The following is a 19658-nucleotide window of genomic DNA, read 5'->3' on the forward strand; positions in this document are numbered from 1 at the left end:
ATAACTGCCCAAGGCCTAAAATCCCTGATTAACCCCCGTAAAATGGCAATTAGAATTGAAAACTCAAATCTCATTGGCAAAATTGTAAAAAGGACCCGCAAGCTTTGCAGTCCAGACTCCGGCCTGGAAAAACTCGGAAAATAATGAAATATGCCCCCTTGGTATTTGGTTATCCCGTGACGTCATTAACACATAAGATCCACTAAGAGGTGACGTTACGGTTAATCAATCCTCAATTCCTCTCCCCCTTTCCCCGACGACGGCGAGGCGAGGCGAGGCGAGGCCACCAAATCCAGTCGACGCCTCTCTCCTTCCTCCGGTTCGCCGGCCTCAAGCCATCACCGAACCATCTCCCTTCCCAAAGTAAGGACTCCCTACATCGATTCGTCTTGTTCCGCAGAATCTTCCCATCGCCCCGATCGATCAGATCCGAATCGTTCTTGGTAGGATCCATCCAAGATCTGTTTTTCCCCTGGAACAGCCATCTCACCCAGATCTTGTTCTCCCATCTTGGTGCGCGCGGGCGAAGAGGATGGATTGGCAGGGGCAGAAGCGCGCGGAGATGCTGATGCAGCTGCTGCTGGTGGCGTCGGCCGCGGCGGCGTTCCTGGCCGGGTACGTGCTGGCGGACTTCCAGCTCATGCTGCTCGTCTACTCCGGCGGGGTCGTGCTCACTGCGCTCGTCACCGTCCCCAACTGGCCCTTCTTCAACCGCAACCCGCTCAAGTGGCTCGACGCCGCCGAGGCCGAGCGCCACCCGCGCCCACAGGTCAGCGCCGGCGGAGCCTCCGGGGCGTCAGGGGGTAAGAAGAAGTCCGGGAAGAACAAGTAGTTAGTCTTTAAGAGAAACATGTGTAGGAACATGTGTTCTTGGTCGATATGACTCAGCTTGTTTCAGTACTATTCGCCGAACTATTGATTATGAGATATTGAGATATTAGACAATTTTCGTGCTTAAGGTGCTTAGGTGTAGCTGAAAATTAGCTTGCAATCTTGCATGCTGGTTATCTGTTATATCTGCTTAGATGATCCAAAATAATGGTAACATGCTTAGTGATGGTTTTGCAATATCAGACTAACTTTACCGACAGAGCTTCCCTTGATTTCAAAATAATCAACAGGGTTAGCAAAAGAATATCTTTTTCCTTCAAGTAAAACAGTGAGGAAAAGGGGGTTTGAAGGGTTGATGACTGATGGTCTATCTTATTGGTTAACTGTACTGCAATCGCCTTGCATGGTGCAGCTAGGCCTGATTGTGGGGGAAGGCGCCAGATAAGAATTGGATAGATCATCAACCAAACACAGTTGATTTATTTTTATTATAGAAGAATCAATAGCAAATTTGGAACACTTGCATGAAAATTATATTTTGCTGATATTATTTCTGTATTCGTATAATCCTACTGAGGCTGGATAGCACATAATGGCTTAGCTACCTTGATTATTCTTTTGGGAAAAATATGTGGCATTGTCGTTTTCATGTTCTTGCTATAAGCAGTGCACTGAAGTTAAGGATGCTTGCAGGGATGAATTGACTTGATCTTCTAATACAAAGTTCGCTTTAAGTTTAGCTACACTAGATTTATATCCTCAGTAATGTAGTGAAGTCTATTGACTTACATAAATGTTTATGTTAGTATTTGTCAATCTAAAACTAAGGTGGAGTACGCTGATTGTTATATTCCATTACAGATAAGTTCAGATATGTCTTTCATTCACCCAATAATCTCAGTAAGGAAGAATTTGTTCGAAGTCATTTGCAACCTTTGTAGAGTCAAATAATACTCCATCCAGTCAAAAATACTTGATATTTGGGACATGACAGGTCTCCAATATGCACCTTTGGCCGTAATTTTATATTAGAATATATTTATAATTTCCAATAAGTTTATGACATTATGAAAGTATTTTTCAAGACAAATATACATATATGATTTTCTTGCTTCCAAACTAAACATAGTAAAAGGTATTAAACTATTAATAGTCAAAGTTTCAAAAGTTTGACTGTACCTTGTCCAAAACGTCAAATATTTGTGACTGGAGGGAGTAGTTTTTGTGATTGTTTTTTTCTTTTTGGTATCCAGTCTTTTGCTGGGAAAGAGGACATAAAAAATGATTTCTGTAAATATTCTTTTGCTCTTTTGTTTTGCTTGTTATGTAGGAGTATGTATGTTCTAAGTCCTCTGTACTTCACCTGAATGAGGCCAATACCTTATTTAGGAAATCTTTTGACTCATTCAGTTTCTTAGGGAGATGCTGTTTGATCCTATCTGTTCATGTTAGCACTGTTGTCGATATCTGGATACTTCGTACATTCTCTTGGTGAAATTTTGATGTTAGTAGCATCAAAATGCTGCGAATTTCATATCTACGAGATTCCTGGGTTATAACATATTGATATTTATAATAATTATTGCCATGCTTCAACGGCTAAAGTGGTATTATGTTTACTGTTCCTGGTTTACCTTTTGATGTGATCTCTTTGGCACCTGTGTCGGCGCTCATCTGGGTAGAAGCAACCTACCAATTGGGAAGTGAGCTATGATTCTGACAGTAGTGACTGACATTGTGCTGACTTAAAATGGCAGTATCAACACACGAAGCCTGTCACTTGAGTAGTTGAGTGGTGTTTGGTTTGAAGTACATGCATGTTGAAGTTTGAAGTACCAAATTATGTCTTCATTTGTTTCGTTGCCAAGTTTGGTACAATTTCTTTCTCCTTTTTTTTTTTTTTTTTTTGCTTCAAGAATAAAGATTTTGTATGGTTCCCTTTACATTACATGACCAATCGATCTTCCTCCCTTCTGCCTGCGCCGGTTTGCTTCGCTTCACCCTGCCTGCCTGGCTCTAGTACCTCCCATGAGACGATGACGAAACAGGAACTCTGAATCCGTTGGTGAGCTTTCGTCGTCATAATAAACAGCAAGTTAGATATGGTGTGCTTTCGTCGTCGGTATCTTCATGTTTGCATCATGCAATCAATCAACGGTATAATGGACAGAAAATCCCCAAACATTGTGGCTTGCCACAGCATCGTTAACAGTGGACAATTAGATAGCTAACCCGTAATCGCAACAACCCAATTGCAAGAGTGGAGCTCTACCAACTGAGCTATGGATGCTCAACAGAGATCAACGAAGATAAAATGACATCTACAGTCCCGGAACTGCATCAACCATCGACGATCTGATCTGGCTGGCATTTTTTTTCAGATGATAGATGCATTTAAAATCCAGATCATAAGATCAGGATATCCATCCATCCATGCATGCATCCATCAAACGGTTCCAATGTTTGGTCTTTTATCCAATGGCTATTTTGAATATTTTATTGCGTGCTTCACAGCAGGCCAGGCGAGCATACAGACACAAGAAACAAGATCAAGAATATATCGTGTAGGTGTCACCAACAAAAGCTAGCTCCGGTACTCCACGGCCCCATGGTTCTGTTATATAGATTCGTTAACGTCCATACGTTGATGCGTGGAGAACCGAATTTGTTGACAAGAATTCCTTGTCGAGTTTGATTGTCCCATGTATGGCTAATGGCTCATATGAACCCAAGGAGCCACACATGGTTTCGGAAGAATTTACGGTTGTGCCATTCATGCTTCCAAACATTCAAGTTTGTATTACTTCCGTTCCTGGAATAACTTGGGTCTGGGTAGTATTTGTTACTCTCTTTTTTTCTAAAATAAAAAGGACATTTCGCTAGTACTAAATTTCGTAACAACTTTCTTATCCTGAACGCCTTAAATTTTCGTGAGAGAAGTCCGCAGCAGGGCCCCCAGATGGTCTAGCGCGGAGTGCCATGTACCGAAGTAAGATTGTAAACGACAGAGTAGATAATAGATATATTCTCATTCATTGATCTTGATTATATATATATATATACACACACGACGAGGCTATTCTGCGTCTATGCGTAGTTCTATTCGCACTGCGCACATCCTCCAGTTACAACCCGAAACACTGGAAGTTACAACCTATTAGGTAGATCAGTTACAACTTTACGTTCAAAAATACATAATTACAATATGAGAAGCTAACACTGTGAGTTACAACTTGTTATTCGCATTGCGTATATCCCCTAGTTACAACCCGAAACACTATGAGTTACAACTTGTAGGGTGTGCGCAAACATAAATTATAGTGAGCATATCTGCAGAATATACATACTGTGTGTGTGTGTATATATATATATATATATATATATATATATATATATATATAATGTGCCGGCTTGTATATTACTTAGTGACGGTTTGTTTGTACTTCTATTTTGATTTTTCTGAAAAAACTATTTTTGGATTTTAATTGTTGGTTTTTACAATATTTTTTTAACTTCTCAGTAAAAAAACCAGAAAAGCTACTTTCAACTAGTTTCTTAGCTTCTAATTCATTTCCTCGCAAGCAGACTTTTACCTTCTTCAGAAACCACTTTTCAGTAATCCCGTTTGTTTAGACTTATGGCTTCTGAGAAGTAGAAGCCCAAACAAACAGATTCTTAGCCGAATGGCATACAAATGAATACAAACCTGAGAGGTTTTATGAAAAAGCAGTGGTGCCATGAGCGCTTGGCCTATTCGGGCCCAATTGCCCAACCCGATATGAATAGCCCAGTGGGCTCAGGGTATATAAAGCCTTGGGGCCGTTAGGTTTCCCCACATTCACCCACATCAGCCGCCGCCCATATGAAGGCTGAGATGGGGAACGGTCGGGTGCCGTCGCTGGATCTGGTCGAAGGGGCGCCACCGAATGGGCTGGTCGCTGCCTTGTGCGACTGTGCTGCCATTGCATGGAGGAGTAGTAGCCATTGTTGATGAAGATGCGTAGAAACGGCGCCAACGATGACGAAAAATAAGGAAGATGGCGTAGGACGACTTCCTCAAGCTTCATCAGAGATGTAATTAACTTTTCCGTCGTGTTTACTGTAGCGAACATGATCTTCTTAGGGTATGTATGTGATTTTGATGATTAATAATAACATAGTCAATGAGACTAACATGTTTATCAAGTATATACTTAAGTAGGTTTCACGGATACAACAAAACAGAAGTCACTAGAGCTAGGACAATGAGATAAATGAATTGGAGTTATCCTATGAATTTTTATGTGATCAAATGAGATGGATTTATGTATAATCTTATAGAGCTCTTCACAAGCTTTTCATAGAGTTTAAGTTCATCAAAATCAGAATTTGGAGCGAAAAGTTATGCCTAAAATAAATATTATTGTTTTTGCTGAAATTGTACACACCGGATATTTTGTCATTCACAACAAAAAAGCTCCGGCGTTCACAAAAATACTCCAACATTCAAAATGAAAAATACTCCGGCGTTCAAAAAAGTCTGCAGTGAAGTCTAATATGCGTCGAATGTTCCGGTATTTACAAAATAAACACGCCAGACTATTTTTTCCTGAGAGGCTGCAAACGGCTCGGTTAGCATCGTATGCACACCAGATGTTTCGGCGTTCAAAGAGGACGTTATGCCAAACCTTCCAGCATTCACAAGAAAGAAAGTGGAGTTCCAACGACTAGTTTGTAGAGAGTACACACTGAATGTTCCAGCGTTTGTAATGTTGCACACGTCAAACCATCCAGTGAGTACAACAAAATGTGATCGTTGGGGGCAACGGTTAGTTCGTGGGGTTAAGGCTATAAATACCACTCCACTCAACCATTTGAGTGTGCTGGAGTTTAGAGAAGCTCACATATACTTGAGAAGATATTCAAGCCATCAAAGTACTTAAAGTAATCATCCAAGGCAATTAAGCATATGCTTAGAGAGTGATTAGTGCTAATAGGCTTAGAGAGAGTTGTGTCTAGGTGTTGCTGCCTAGAGCGGGGATCAAGGAGTGATCCTAGGTTATACCAAATGGTACGTCGACATCTTTGAGTCTTGGTGACTTGGTATGGAGCGGTAGCAAGACTCTTGTATGGGGAGGCGGAGACTCTTACCTTGTTGGCTCAAGTTCCAAAGTGAAGACGGCGGTAAGTAACCGTAAGAGAGGCTTGTGGTGAGATCTTGCCTTGGTGACTTGGTGACTCTACCCACTTGAGGTCTTAGTAGCTTAAGGGTCATGATCAGGTGCTGTCTAGAAGCTATAGCCTAGGTGGCTACTCCAATATAGATTAGGGATGACGTTTATACCATCAATACTATAGGATAAAAATCTCTTATATCTAGTTTACTCTTTTTACCATTTTTACATTTTTGTATTTACTTCTTACAATCTATCCTTACATATTTACCTTTATAGAGTAGTTTATTATGATAGACTATAGGCTATAATCTTTTTAACGATAGAGTAGTCACACTAGATAAATTTAGAACACATTGAGATAAAAATTAATATAGATTTATCTTTTAAAGTTTTTTAACCGATTAGTTTTAAGTATTCTAATTCACTCTCCTTTTAAAATATCATCCCTTTACTTGCCTTCTGTATGTCGGCGGTGAAGAAGGCATCTGGACGTTGCAGGGGCTGCTGACTTAGTGTGATGAGGAGCGCCAGATTCGCCGTCGCTGTGTTTTCATCCCTTCGGCGTGCGTCCTTCGGTGTTCGGCTATCGTAGTCGATGTTCTGGTTCTGTGCGAGGCCTGAAATGTATGTTGGTGTTTTGCATCTATCTGCCGTCGATCTGTGTGCTTCCGCTGTTCTTGTTCGTAGCTGGTTTTCTTCTGTTAGCGCTATTGCTCGAATGAACAAATATGGCTGATAACGTAGTGAAGTAAGATTGTAAAAGACAGTAGATAATAGATAATTGAGAGAGTGAAATCTATGTTCTCATTCATTGATCTTGATGTACATAGTACAAAGTAAATAGGCATCTTGTCCGTTGGGAGATATCCCTTCCCAACGGACAGATGCAACCGCCATTGGTGGTTATTTTGATCATTAGGTTCATAACACCATGCATACTGGCTTACTAAGCTTGGCCACGAGTACGAATAGCAGGACAGAATCGAGCAGTCTCGACGCCTTGGAGCAACTGTTGATCTCGGCTTTATATAAGTTCATTAAATTGGATCGGAGCATGTAACAGGGGAAGAATGTGGTGTGATTGGAGGATCTTCGTCTTACGGATTTGGCAAATTTGTTCAGCTTTGCCGTAACTTAGACCACGTAAACATAGTTCTATGAAATTCACTCTCTTTAACTCGAAACATATTGACCAAAATGTTGCGGCGTGCTTGTCTGTTCATCCTTTGTTGAGATGTTACCTAACGCTAGTTGATCGAATCGAAACACTCGTGATCGCGGATTTCTTTCTTTATATTCCATCCGTGTTCTGTTTGCTGGAAGCGATCAAGATACGGCGTCCTCCGTATCTTCATGTTTACATCATGCAACAGTCAACGAAAATAATGAACTGAAATGGCTTTTCCTCTTGAACACGCCATGCAAGATATGCCCGGGCGCCCGGCGGGTTCTCTCTTGACCGAAAACTTGAGGTGTGCCCGGGGACAAGACCACACCTGAATGGTCAACAGTACATGATCAATGGAGATCAAAATGACAGCCACATATGCACCTTAGTCGGAAAAAAATTGATCAGGCGTTTTTGCAGTTTCACTACTGCATCTTTCATGCACCATGAATTTGGCCCAGTTTGATCTAGTGCTTAAAAATCCAGGTTAAATATGATCAGCCTGTTAGCCATCCATACATCCAATGCTTGCTCTCCGATCCAGCACCACTTCCAATATTTTTTTGCGTGGTTATGCTTCTCCAGAGCAGGGTTAACCTTACCGACCGCTCGGTTACCGAGCTCCGCCGGTAACCGAAAATTCACGATTACCGCGGTAACTGGTCAAAAATTCAAAAAAATTCAGACAAAATTCATTTGGCAAAATTTGAAATTTGGAAAAAAAAATCGCGATTTTAGCGGTTCTTGCGATTTATCGAGCGGTTTTCTCGAATTTTCCGTATTATCGGTAACCGCTCGGTTTTCTTGGTAACCGCTTGGTTTTCTCAATTTATCGAACGGTTTTCTCGATTTTCAGTGAAGTTCAACAAAAAACCCAAAAATTATCTCAATCTTGTAAAATCAATAACTAATTCATCTGAGCTTAAAATCAAGTGAAACAAATTTTGTTGGTTTTCCTGTGACATGATCTACATGATAAATGTATTTATACTCATAAAAAACTTCAAAATTTTCTGTGAGAAATTGTATTTGTTAAACCAAGTTAAATGCATAGTTTACTCTTTGCTAATCCAAAAATCATGAAACTAATTTTGTTAGTCTTCTTACATGATCCTATGTCTTTTAAAAATACATGAACTCATGAATTAGTTATTGTAACATACATGATTGTGTAAATGTGTTGCGACTAGATTAATTCATAACTGACCTATTACACCTCAAAAATTAGTGAAACCACTTTCATTAGATTCTTTATAATATTATTTACCTAGAAAAAATAATAGTAGGCATGAAAAAGTTAATTATAGTGCTGTTTCTTAACATATTCACTTTATACTTGTGAACTTTGTAAAAATTATAGAGAAATTAATAAAACTCTAAATAAAGTGAAATCAATTTTAAAGATTCTCTTAAAATACGTTTTACACAAGAAAAATATGTGTTTGCATGTTACACTTTTCCTTAATATGAGTTAATAACTGAGCCGCACACTTCCATTTTTTTTCATTTTTTCAAACTTCCTCCCTATATAATATGATGCAAACGACATTAGTTTTGAAAAAAAATTTCACAGAAGGCCTTAGAATTGTATCTAGTTTTTTAAAGATTTTTTTTTAATTTTTTTTATTGTTTTTTGAATTTTTTGAATTCCAATTCGGTTACCGTTCGGTTTCTGAAACCGGGCCAGACCGAGAAAGTCGATAACCGTAATTTTTGGATGGTTACCGTCGCATTTATGAACCGTGCTCTAGAGGCGAGGGCTTGCACACACAAAGAAACAAGAAGTGGAGAATATCGTTTACGTGTCACCAACAAAAGCTAAGCTCGAGTACTCCACGGCCCCATACTCCTAGAAAAAGATCATCTTGTCACTTTCACTATTAATTCAAAAATAATGATAATATATCATTTAACAGTTTATAAGTTGAATCGGTAGATCTAATCGTAAACCTTTAAAAATCAATAGTGATATTTGATACCACTTCTGGTTCTAGCTATGAACCGACAGTGATATCAACTATCACTGCTGGTTCAAAAGCTCGTATTCCAAACCGACAATGATAATCATATGTTCACCGACAGAGTAAGAAATGAGCAAATACAAACCGACAGTGATAATACTTCTATAAATCCCGAGCTCATCTCCCTCAATCTACGCCCCATCTCACTTCACTCCCAATCTCCTGAAGCCACTTGTAGGATTAAGGATACCGACTAGGGGGGATTGAATAGGCGGTTTTAAAAATTAATTGCTAAGCGATCAAGAAAACAACCAAAGATAAACTAAGGATCACTACAGCAATAAAAAAAACAACTAAGACCTAAGTTGAGGTTTGCAAACCTAGGGTGACATGTAACAATTTATAATCTAGGAAGATAAATTACTTGAAGTAAATTGCATAAAAGTAAATGATAAGGTAACTTGCTCAAAGATGACACAAGAGATTTTTTCCCGTGGTCTCGGTGATTTGCCGATTACCCCTAATCCACGTTGAGGTGAGTTCAAGTTTCAAACCGCTTCTCTATGAAGTATTCAATTCTCATACGAGAAAGGGTTCATCCGAGCAACTTGACCTTAAGCCAGCAATGAACAAGAACTACTCACAATCTCGATTTCATTAGGGAAGCACTTTACCACTCCGGCAAGACGTGCTCAACCTCTCACAATCACCACCACAGCACCTTCATAGTCTTCCTTGAAGGGCTCATCGGTGCTACAACCTCCAAGTCGTCTAAGAGGCGGCAACCTCAAAGAGTAATAAGTTGATGATGCTTGCTTGAAGGATCACAAGTGCCAAATTACTCAAACCTTTGAAAATTATGCACTAATTACTCTCAACCTTTCAAAGATGCAATCACGAGCTAATGGAGAGGGAGAGTGGAGGGCTAGAGCTCAAAGAGTTGTATTTATGTGCTAGAGTCAAGAGGTACCATAATGAGCCAGCCAACCCCATATTTATACCCACATTCACTAAATCTAGCCGTTACTGCCAAGCTGACAACTCTGCGCAAGTGGCGGTCAGACTGCAGAACAAGTGGTGGTCAGACCGTCGCTGTACAACGGCTACAACAACGGTCAAAATAAATTCTAACACAACTTGGCGGTCAGACCGTCATTCACCTTCGGTCAGACCGGAACACTCTGGACGGTCAGACCGACGGACCTTGCGGTCAGACTATCAGAGCAAAAACTCTCTATGTGATTCTCGGTCAGACCGATAAGGCCCACGGTCAAACTGAGACTAAGTTTTGCTTGGGATTTTGAAGTATTTTATACAGCGGTCAGACCGCCCAGAGGGCCGGTTAGACTGCCACTCTCATAAAGGCAAGACTGCATTTGAGGATATACAGCGGTCAGACCGCCAGCGCACAGTGAGCACAAAAGAGCAGTCTTTTCGATGGTTTTTCTCAAACTATAAAATTTAACTCTAAATGATATGTAAGTTTGAGCAATTTGGTAACATAGAAAATTTAAGCAATCACTTCAACTCCTCTTAATAGTACGTCACTTATCCTATTAATCTGGTCAATTTTTCTTCTCTAATCTCCGTTGACCTGTAAAAGAAAAATGCTCTAAACTTATATCTTTGCCTTGATCTAGCTTTTCTTCATGCTTTTCACTCATGCAACTTCTAGCTCCGCAACACCTTTGTGACTAACCTTTTCCTAACTCATTCAAATATGTTAGTACACAAAGATATATTATCATTAATTACCAAAACTTGAATTAGGGGTATAGATGCTTCACCACTCCTGAGGGGTAGTGGTGGTAGAAGTAGTGAGGTGGTCACCATCGCCACTGAGGTCACCTCTACCCCTTAGGCCCAGTTTCCACGTCCTCTGAACTCGTCGTCGTCTTCTAAGCCCGAGCCACCTTGCGACCACCCTCATTTCCCAAGAACTCATTGTCTCGCAAGCACGTCATTGACCTCGCCGTCTCCCAAGCCCATCGCCGACCTCATCGTCTCCCGAGACCGTTGCCCCATCTCCCCAACTAAACGAGTGGTAAGTTGAGTGTTTAAGCTAGATTGTGGCAGTAGTAAGATCTAAATGAGTGGCAAAAAATACATTTGCTTCAAGATGATTGTGTTTTCATCATTCATTTAGATATACTATTGTCACTCTAATAATACAAGATGTTAAACGGATGGCGCAAGGTGACTTTACCAAGAGCTCTTCAACGTATGGTGCAATACTACAAGTCTAGATCCAAAGCCGAAGAGCTCTTGGTACAGTAGTATTGCAACATCCGTTCCTATTTGTCATTGCGGTTTTAACAAGATTGTAGTTTCAAAATACAATCAAGCTTGAGGGGGAATATTTTTGTCATTTATGTAGATATGAAATACTCTACCATAAATATTTTGGTATGGAGTCTCTGTCTAAGTTTGAGATCAAACTTAAGCAAATCCCCATACTGAAGTGTTCACAGTAGAATATTTTTGCACATGTGGATGGATTATCACTGTCAGTTCTCGAGTTGAACTGGCAGTGATAGTTGGATTATCACTACCGGTTCTTATCTTGAATCAGTAAAGATACTTATCATCACTGCTATTTCATAAGTCGATAATGATAATCCATGATTATAATTCATTGTCGGTTCCAAAACTGATAGTGATACCAGTTTTGAACCGACAGCGATTCCATGTTATGTAGTAGTGGCATGTTCCTGTTATATAGATTCGTTAACGTCCATATGAGATACGTGGAGAACCGAATTTACCAACAAGAATTCCTTCTAGAGTTTGATTTTCCCATGTATGAGCTCTGAGAAGGCATACATTAGACTGTTCAGGAGCAATTTACGGTTTTGCGATTGATGCTTTGTTTCATACATTTGAGTTTACGTCTCGGCTGTCCGTTGAATAACTTTAGAGGCGAATAGTTTTTTGCTACTAAAACTGTTCATGCTCCCGACATTTCAAAATTTCGCGATCGAGGTCCTTACCAAGCATGGAAAAGTTGCCTAGCAAAACGCACTAGCTCATACCATCTTTTTTACATGGGGACGTGCCCACAAACTGTTAAAGCAACGGTTCTTTTTCCCATGCCCATTGGTAGTGATCTAGCTAATCCATGATAAGTGATAGCTCGTATGAAGTTTGCTCGCGAAACGTCAACTCCCAACTATAAGGCCTAGTTTGGAAGCCCACGATCCCGCCTGGTTCCGGGCCTTTTCCTCGGGTAGGAAGCCCACGTGGAAGATTTTCACAGGTCAACAAACCAGGAGTTTTTTTTTATATTTTTTCAATTAAAATTTTAAATAAATAGATTCCTCGTCACAATAATTGTAAAAATAGACGCCTGTAGCTCTCTGCAGCCCTCTCAGAGGGCGGTTAGGAAGCCTTGCCGCCACCTGAGAGGGCGGGTGGCCTAACCGCTCCCTGAGAGGGCGTTAAGGATGCTAACCGCCCTTTGAGGGGGCGGGTAGGGCCTACCGTCCAATGGGAGGATGATTAGCAGCTTTGCCGCCCTCCCGGGGGCGGTTATGATATTTTATTTTTTTAAAAGTTGTAAAATTTACTGTATAATGTTGCACAACATTTGAAATAGGTATTTTGCAAAATTTGGAATTAAAATTGTTGAAGAGTACTGAAAACGGTATATTGGGGAAGCGAGAATTTGGAGTAGTTTACGTATTATTCTGTGGATAAAAAATCAATATTTGTGACAAATTGTATATGTGAAGCACTCGCAGCATATTACGCGGGAATGAGGTTGCGAACGGCGACAAACATAAGATTAACATATGGTGGAAAAAATTACATGAGACTGTAACCACGACGACATGATGAGAAAAAAAGGTGGCATGTACGGTTCGCACAAAGACCTACTTATAAGTGTGTCGCTACTAATCATAACATGGCTTAGAGAGTGAAAACATGTCGGGTTACATTAGATACTCTCTACTGAGTGCACCTAGGATATTTTCCCTTTCACAGGGCATCGGGACCTGCCGCCTAAGCGCGACAAGCTCTCTCGCGCTTCCTTGCTGTGAGGAACCGTCCAAATGGAATTCTAATTAATCATCAGGAGGATCATTATTCATAATCACAACCTCGACGATTAATCAGAATACCATTCCGGTAGTCCCGGCACGTGTTTTGTGCCCAGGATCGGAACACATGCCTTCCAACTCAAATATCCCAACACAGTTTAATAGAGAGCAAGTAATTAAACTGAATTACAATTATTAAACATGCAACTGCTTACACAATTTACAACAAAAGAGGAACAACAACAACTACGCAGCGGAAGAGAAACCTATACAACAAAAGAGTATGAAGCCGGATGCCCTTAGGCTCCATACCAAAAGCGCCGGAGTTTGGAGTAGAATGTGCTACCCCTGCCCGCCACCCGGATCGGCAGGCAAAAAGTAGCCGAAAACTGCCTCTTCCTCGCCGACCTGTGAACCTGAAAGCAACTTAAGGGCAGCACCCTTAGTACGAAGGTACTAGCAAGTCTGACACAGTATGAGTATATATATATTCTCGACTCCAAGGATCATGCATTTAAAGCTGTAGCAAGGATTAAGACATGTTTAAGTTCATTAAGCGGTAAGCAACCTAGACTCTAGGTGTAAGCAACTAACTTAACCAACCACCAATTCAAACCCTGCCAACCAACTGACCATAACAGATATGTAAACAACAAGTGTATAAAAGTAAACCAATACCACCAAATCACCGACCACAAACCGACCAAACCACCCAATCCAACCATGCCACAACCCACATCGAAACTCTACGACCAAAATATGGTCGCTCGGTGGAGATAAGCGATAGCGATGCTCATGACCGAGAGCGCGGCAGTTCGAACTGATTATACACCCTGCAGGGGGATACTCCTGGACCCACACGACACAGGGACCATACGGCTTGTGCCACCCGCTAAGATGCGCACAAGGGGGTACCCGTGACAACCTTTCCCAACCAGGCCCAACCATGTGGATCAACCATAGCTCGGCGAGACGGTATTAGAACTACTCCTCGAGCAAACTAATACCGCTAAAAGCCCGGACTCAAACCGGACTCACACCGTCTATGACGAGGCCCACATGACCACGTCTGCGAAGGTAATCGGCTCGCCTACCATTATATCAGCATGTGGTGAGTAAGGTATGTGCTAAAGCCGACTACACCGATGATCGGTGCTTAACCGGTGCAAGCGGTCTACGGTGTCCGGGTTCCCTCCCCGAACTGCCTGAGGACTCCTCGTGAGCAGATGACACCCCTAACACCGCCCACACCTCGTCTCAACTCACCACTCACCAAACCGACTCATCATCAACACAACCATAAGTGTGAACAAGTAATAAGTCCTAGGCTCGCGACAACGGTGGACGCCGTCGTCGACTTCTACCGGAAAGCCTAAGTACCACTAAGCATAGCGAACTAAAATTAGACCGCGACGACACCACTAGGCTCCAATGGAATAACTCATGACACGTGACCGAAATGGAAGAATGCATAGGCATAGGTTCTACCCAACTCGGAACCCGACACATGCAATGTATACATAAGCGTAGATAACATATTAGATTTTCAAGTAGACACGGTGCAATATGATAGATGCTTGCCTTGCTGCCCTAGCTGCTGCTCACAGCTACCCGAGTCACGATCACCACTGCGGGAACCTTCGGGGACAGCCTCGTTCGCCTCGTTCGCCGGGTCGAAGTTCCCTAAAAGAATCACGCGTGCAATGTAATGAATATGAATGACATGCAATGACGGAGGTGACATGCATTATGCCCTGCGCTTAAAACATCAAATATTTCCTAATTGCAATTAGCGTTAACCATTTAAACATTTCCTGAAATACTTTAAAGCACAAACCAAAGCTTAAACCAAACTGGAAAGTTAATTATGCTTAACACGAGGGTGTATATTTTTACTGAACAGGGCACAATTTAGCAAGACTCACAAAATTGGATTCATCAATTTTGGAGCTACCAAGATTTAACTATGAATTATCCAAACTTAAACATGCTTCATTTATTCAATAATTCCCAGAACACATTTCATGGCTGCTGGTATTTTTAACATGTAGATAATGATCATATAAGCCTAACAAAACTGGTTTCATGAATTTTGGAGTTATATACATTTTTCTACGCATTATACAAGCTATCAGCCGATTTACCAATTAAACAAATATCCAATTTCGCATTTTCCGATTTTTCTCTAATATTCAAATGGGCCCACGCCTTTTTCTACCAACACCGGCCCAGCCCCAGCTACTGACCGGTGGGGCCGGCTCCCTTGACCGAAGTCAAAATCGGCCACGGCAGCTGCGCGCGCGCCACTGGAGGACGGCCGGCGGCTCTTGCGGTGGCTGCCGGCGGCGAGCGGCAGCCTGCACGGCTTGGCCGAGGGCAAAAACGGCATTAGCGCGAGCACGCGATCACAGTGGGGGCACACGTCGACGCCGGCGACGGCCGGAGCACGGCGAGCGGCGGCGAGGGCAAAACTAGCACGGCGGCGGCACGGCTTTGACACGCCGACGGCGAACGGCGACGCAATAAGCCCGGCCGAGCACACCAATACGTTCTATGTGAGCGCGTAGAGCTAACGGCTCGCTTCCCGACCGACGAGCTCAATGGCGGCCCGACCGGCGGCGTGCGTGGGGAGGCGGCGGCGATTCAACCACCGCGGAACACCGCGCCGGCGACGGGACAGAGAGAAAACGGCGCGCGCATAAGGTGTACAGGAGCACGGGGAAGCTCACCGTGCAGTCGGTTGGGCCGGAGAAGTGAGGACGTGGCGGGTCGACGGAGGACGGCGGAGCTCGGCTGCCGCCGTTGGAGAAGAAGGCGCGGACGGCTTCAATCCTTGCGGGAAACAACCGGGGAAGGAGGGGAAACGGCGGAGGAGGGCTTTGGCGACCTCCCTCTGTGCTCTACCTTGCTCGGGCTCGGCGGAAAACACCGGCGGCGCGGTGATTTGGCCGGCGGCCAGTGCGTGCTCTGCGCTTTGATTTCCAGCCGCGCGAGAGAAGGAGCAGAGAGAGAGAGAGAGAAGAGGGCGGGGAGGGGAAGATAAGGACACGGCGCTGTGCTCGGCTTCCGGCAACGTGGCCTGGCCACCGAAGTCAAGATTTGCGGCGCCGCCTTGCTCTGTGAGAGCGGGAGAAGGGGAAGCAGAGGCTGCCTGAGCGAAGGGGATGACAGGTGGGGCCGATGAACAGTAACCGCCAGGCAAAAATATCTTCACTACTTTGGTTATCAAGGTGGAGGCCTTACTGTGGTCTAAAAATTGTGGAACAAATTTTGTTGGCTTCTATAAATCATGAGCAATCCATTTTACCTTGTTTGACCCAAAAATCTTGCACCAAATTCAAATGAAAATTCTCCAAAGAGGCAAGCTTTTCTAACTTGTGTTAATTTTTATACCTTTAAAATAATTCCCAAAAATTTGGGAAAATTCATTGATATTCTCCTCTAGGCACCTACTAATTTCTAAAATTGTTTCCAACCCTATGTTGTATAGAAATATGGTGAGTTGCTTAACAACGCATCAACTAATATTGATTTTTACAATTTATTTAATTAAAAATTGCATGCCTAAAATTGCTCAAAACCAAGCAAATGATGCTAATGACGTCCATTAGCACTTAATTCTATGTTTTGGAAATTCTGGGCCATGACAAACCTCCCCCCCTAAAAAGAATCTCGTCCCGAGATTTGGTATGAGCCAGAGAGGGGACAATGAGAACGCGGTGATGACTTAGCAGGTTGGGAGACGACACCATGACGCATGAGATGGAATCCAACGCAGATTTTTATTCAATCATAGAGATGAACACATACATGCGAGAGATTCCAATACGCTATATTACATTGGCATTACAAATTCTCAAAGAACTCAGGATACTCGGAACGAAGCTGATCTTCCCGCTCCCAAGTCGCTTCGGACTCAGAGTGGTTACTCCACTGAATCTTCAAGAATTTGATTGAACTCCGCCGCGTCTTGCGCTCGGTTTCACCCAAGATTCGTATCGGTTTCTCACAATATGTCAAGTCTGGATGCAATTCTTCGGGCACAACATCAACGACATCAGTCGGGACTCAGAGACACTTCTTGAGTTGTGAGACATGAAACACATTGTGCACCGCGGAGAGGGACGACGGCAACTCTAATTGATATGCAACCTCTCCACGCCGAGCTAAAATCTGAAACGGTCCAACATACCGAGGCGCCAGTTTGCCTCGGACTTGGAATCGACGAACGCCTTTGAGAGGTGAGACCTTCAAGTACACATGATCCCCCACCTCAAATGTGAGCTCCCGGCGACGTCGATCTGCATAGCTCTTCTGCCTAGACTGGGCCGTGAGAATACTCTTGCGGATATTCTGAACATGGTCTTCTGCCTCCTTGACCAAATCCGGACCTAGAAAAGCCCGTTCACCGGATTCGGACCAATTCAGCGGCGTACGGCACCTCCGACCATAAAGGGCCTCAAATGGCGCCATCTCTATACTAGCCTGGAAACTGTTGTTATACGAAAATTCCGCAAACGGCAGGCATATGTCCCACTTCTTCCCATAAGTGAGCACACAAGCACGGAGCATATCTTCGAGAATCTGATTTACCCTCTCCGTCTGACCATCCGTCTGTGGGTGATACGCCGTGCTGTGGAACAACTCAGTCTCCATAGCCTCTTGGAAATTTCTCCAGAAATGAGAAGTAAACTGGGTACCTCGATCCGAGATGATCTTCTTCGGCACCCCATGGAGGCAAACAATTCTAGTGAGGTACAACTCCGCATACTGCTTAGCAGAATAAGTGGTTCTGACAGGAAGGAAGTGTGCGGACTTTGTCAACCGGTCCACGATGACCCAAATAGAGTCATACCCACTCGAAGTCTTCGGCAAGCCGGTAATGAAATCCATCCCAACTTCCTCCCACTTCCAAGATGGAATGGGCAAAGGTTGGAGTGTGCCGGCAGGCTTGATGTGTTCAGCCTTCACCCTTCGGCAGACGTCGCACTCAGACACATATCTAGCAACCTCCCGCTTCATGCGAGTCCACCAGAAACGGGGTTTCAAATCCTGATACATCTTCGTACTGCCCGGGTGAATGGACAGCAATGAATCGTGAGCCTCATCAAAGATCTTCTTCCTCAGCGCCTCGACCCTCGGAACCACTAGACGGTTCCCAAACCAGATAACGCCCTGATTATCCTCAGTAAAACACAAGGCCTGCCCGATCTTCCTCTTCTCTCGAATTCGGGCCATACCCTTATCATCCCTCTGAGCCGCCTTATTTTCATCAATGAGCGTGGACTTGATTTCAAGATTTGCAATAAAACCGTCTGACACCATATCAAGCCCAAGACGCCGGAACTCATCACACAACGTGGAATCCATCGGCGAGGCTACAAGACAGTGACAATGAGCCTTTCGACTCAAAGCATCGGCGACCACATTCGCCTTGCCTGGATGGTAGTGAACCTCCAGCTCGTAGTCTTTGATCAACTCGAGCCATCTTCGCTGCCTCATGTTCAAATCCGCCTGCGTGAAAATGTACTTCAAACTCTTATGATCCGTGTAGATACGGCACAAGTTGCCCATCAAGTAGTGGCGCCACATCTTCAGAGCGTGCACGACAGCAGCAAGTTCAAGATCATGTGTCGGGTAGTTCTCCTCATGACGCTTCAACTGTCGGGATGCATATGCAACGACTCGGTCCTCCTGCATCAAAACACAGCCAAGACCGATGCCAGACGCGTCGCAATACACATCAAACCCTCTGGTCACATCAGGTTGAGCAAGCACTGGGGCGGTCGTGAGCAGCTTCTTCAATGTCTGGAAGGCAGACTCACAGGCATCTGACCAATCAAACACGCTGCCTTGCTTTAACAACTCGGTCATTGGCTTCGCAACCTTGGAGAAGTTCTCGATGAACCGGCGGTAATAGCCCGCAAGTCCAAGAAAACTCCGGATCTCACTAACATTCTGGGGTTGAACCCAGTCGAGCACATCCTGCACCTTGCTCGGGTCAACTGCCACCCCGTTCTCTGATGGAACATGTCCCAGAAAGGCCACCTCCCTGAGCCAGAACTCACACTTGCTGAACTTGGCGTACAGCTGATGTTCTCGGAGTCTGCCCAGAACAACACGGAGATGCCCAATGTGTTCTTGCTCGGTCTTGGAGTATATCAGAATGTCGTCGATGAAAACAATTACAAACTTGTCCAACTCCTCCATGAACACCGAGTTCATAAGGTACATAAAGAAGGCCGGCGCATTAGTCAAGCCAAACGACATAACGGTGAACTCATACAAGCCGTATCGAGTAGAGAACGCTGTCTTTGGAATATCCTCTGGCCGAACCTTAATTTGATGATAGCCCAGCCTCAAGTCAATCTTTGAGAAGACTCGGGCTCCCGTCAACTGATCAAACAAGATGTCAATCCTAGGAAGCGGATACACATTCTTCACCGTGACTGCATTCAGCGGACGGTAATCAACACACATCCTGAGAGTGTCATCCTTCTTC

At 43.5% G+C, this 19658-nt stretch overlaps 1 protein-coding gene across 2 annotated transcripts; it reads left to right on the forward strand.

Annotated features, from left to right (window-relative positions):
• Positions 1 to 205: 205 nt before the first annotated feature.
• LOC133906802 (signal peptidase complex subunit 1-like) lies at positions 206 to 1090 on the forward strand. 2 transcript variants are annotated; one of them, XM_062348816.1, is made up of 2 exons: positions 206 to 363; positions 530 to 1090. In XM_062348816.1, exon 2 carries the CDS (start codon positions 533 to 535, stop codon positions 830 to 832), a length of 300 nt encoding a protein of 99 aa, XP_062204800.1. In that variant the 5' UTR covers positions 206 to 363; positions 530 to 532; the 3' UTR covers positions 833 to 1090. The 2 variants fall into 2 exon arrangements, with proteins under 2 accessions (XP_062204800.1, XP_062204801.1); XM_062348817.1 differs by having other exon boundaries at positions 222 to 363; positions 448 to 1090.
• The last annotated feature ends 18568 nt before the right edge of the window (positions 1091 to 19658 follow it).

Source organism: Phragmites australis, chromosome 23 (assembly GCF_958298935.1).
Source record: "Phragmites australis chromosome 23, lpPhrAust1.1, whole genome shotgun sequence".
Taxonomy (NCBI): domain Eukaryota; kingdom Viridiplantae; phylum Streptophyta; class Magnoliopsida; order Poales; family Poaceae; genus Phragmites; species Phragmites australis.

Bases quoted from the DNA above. Each gene is read 5' to 3' on its own strand.
- LOC133906802 (XM_062348816.1), top strand. From the start codon at position 533: ATGGATTGGCAGGGGCAGAAGCGCGCGGAGATGCTGATGCAGCTGCTG.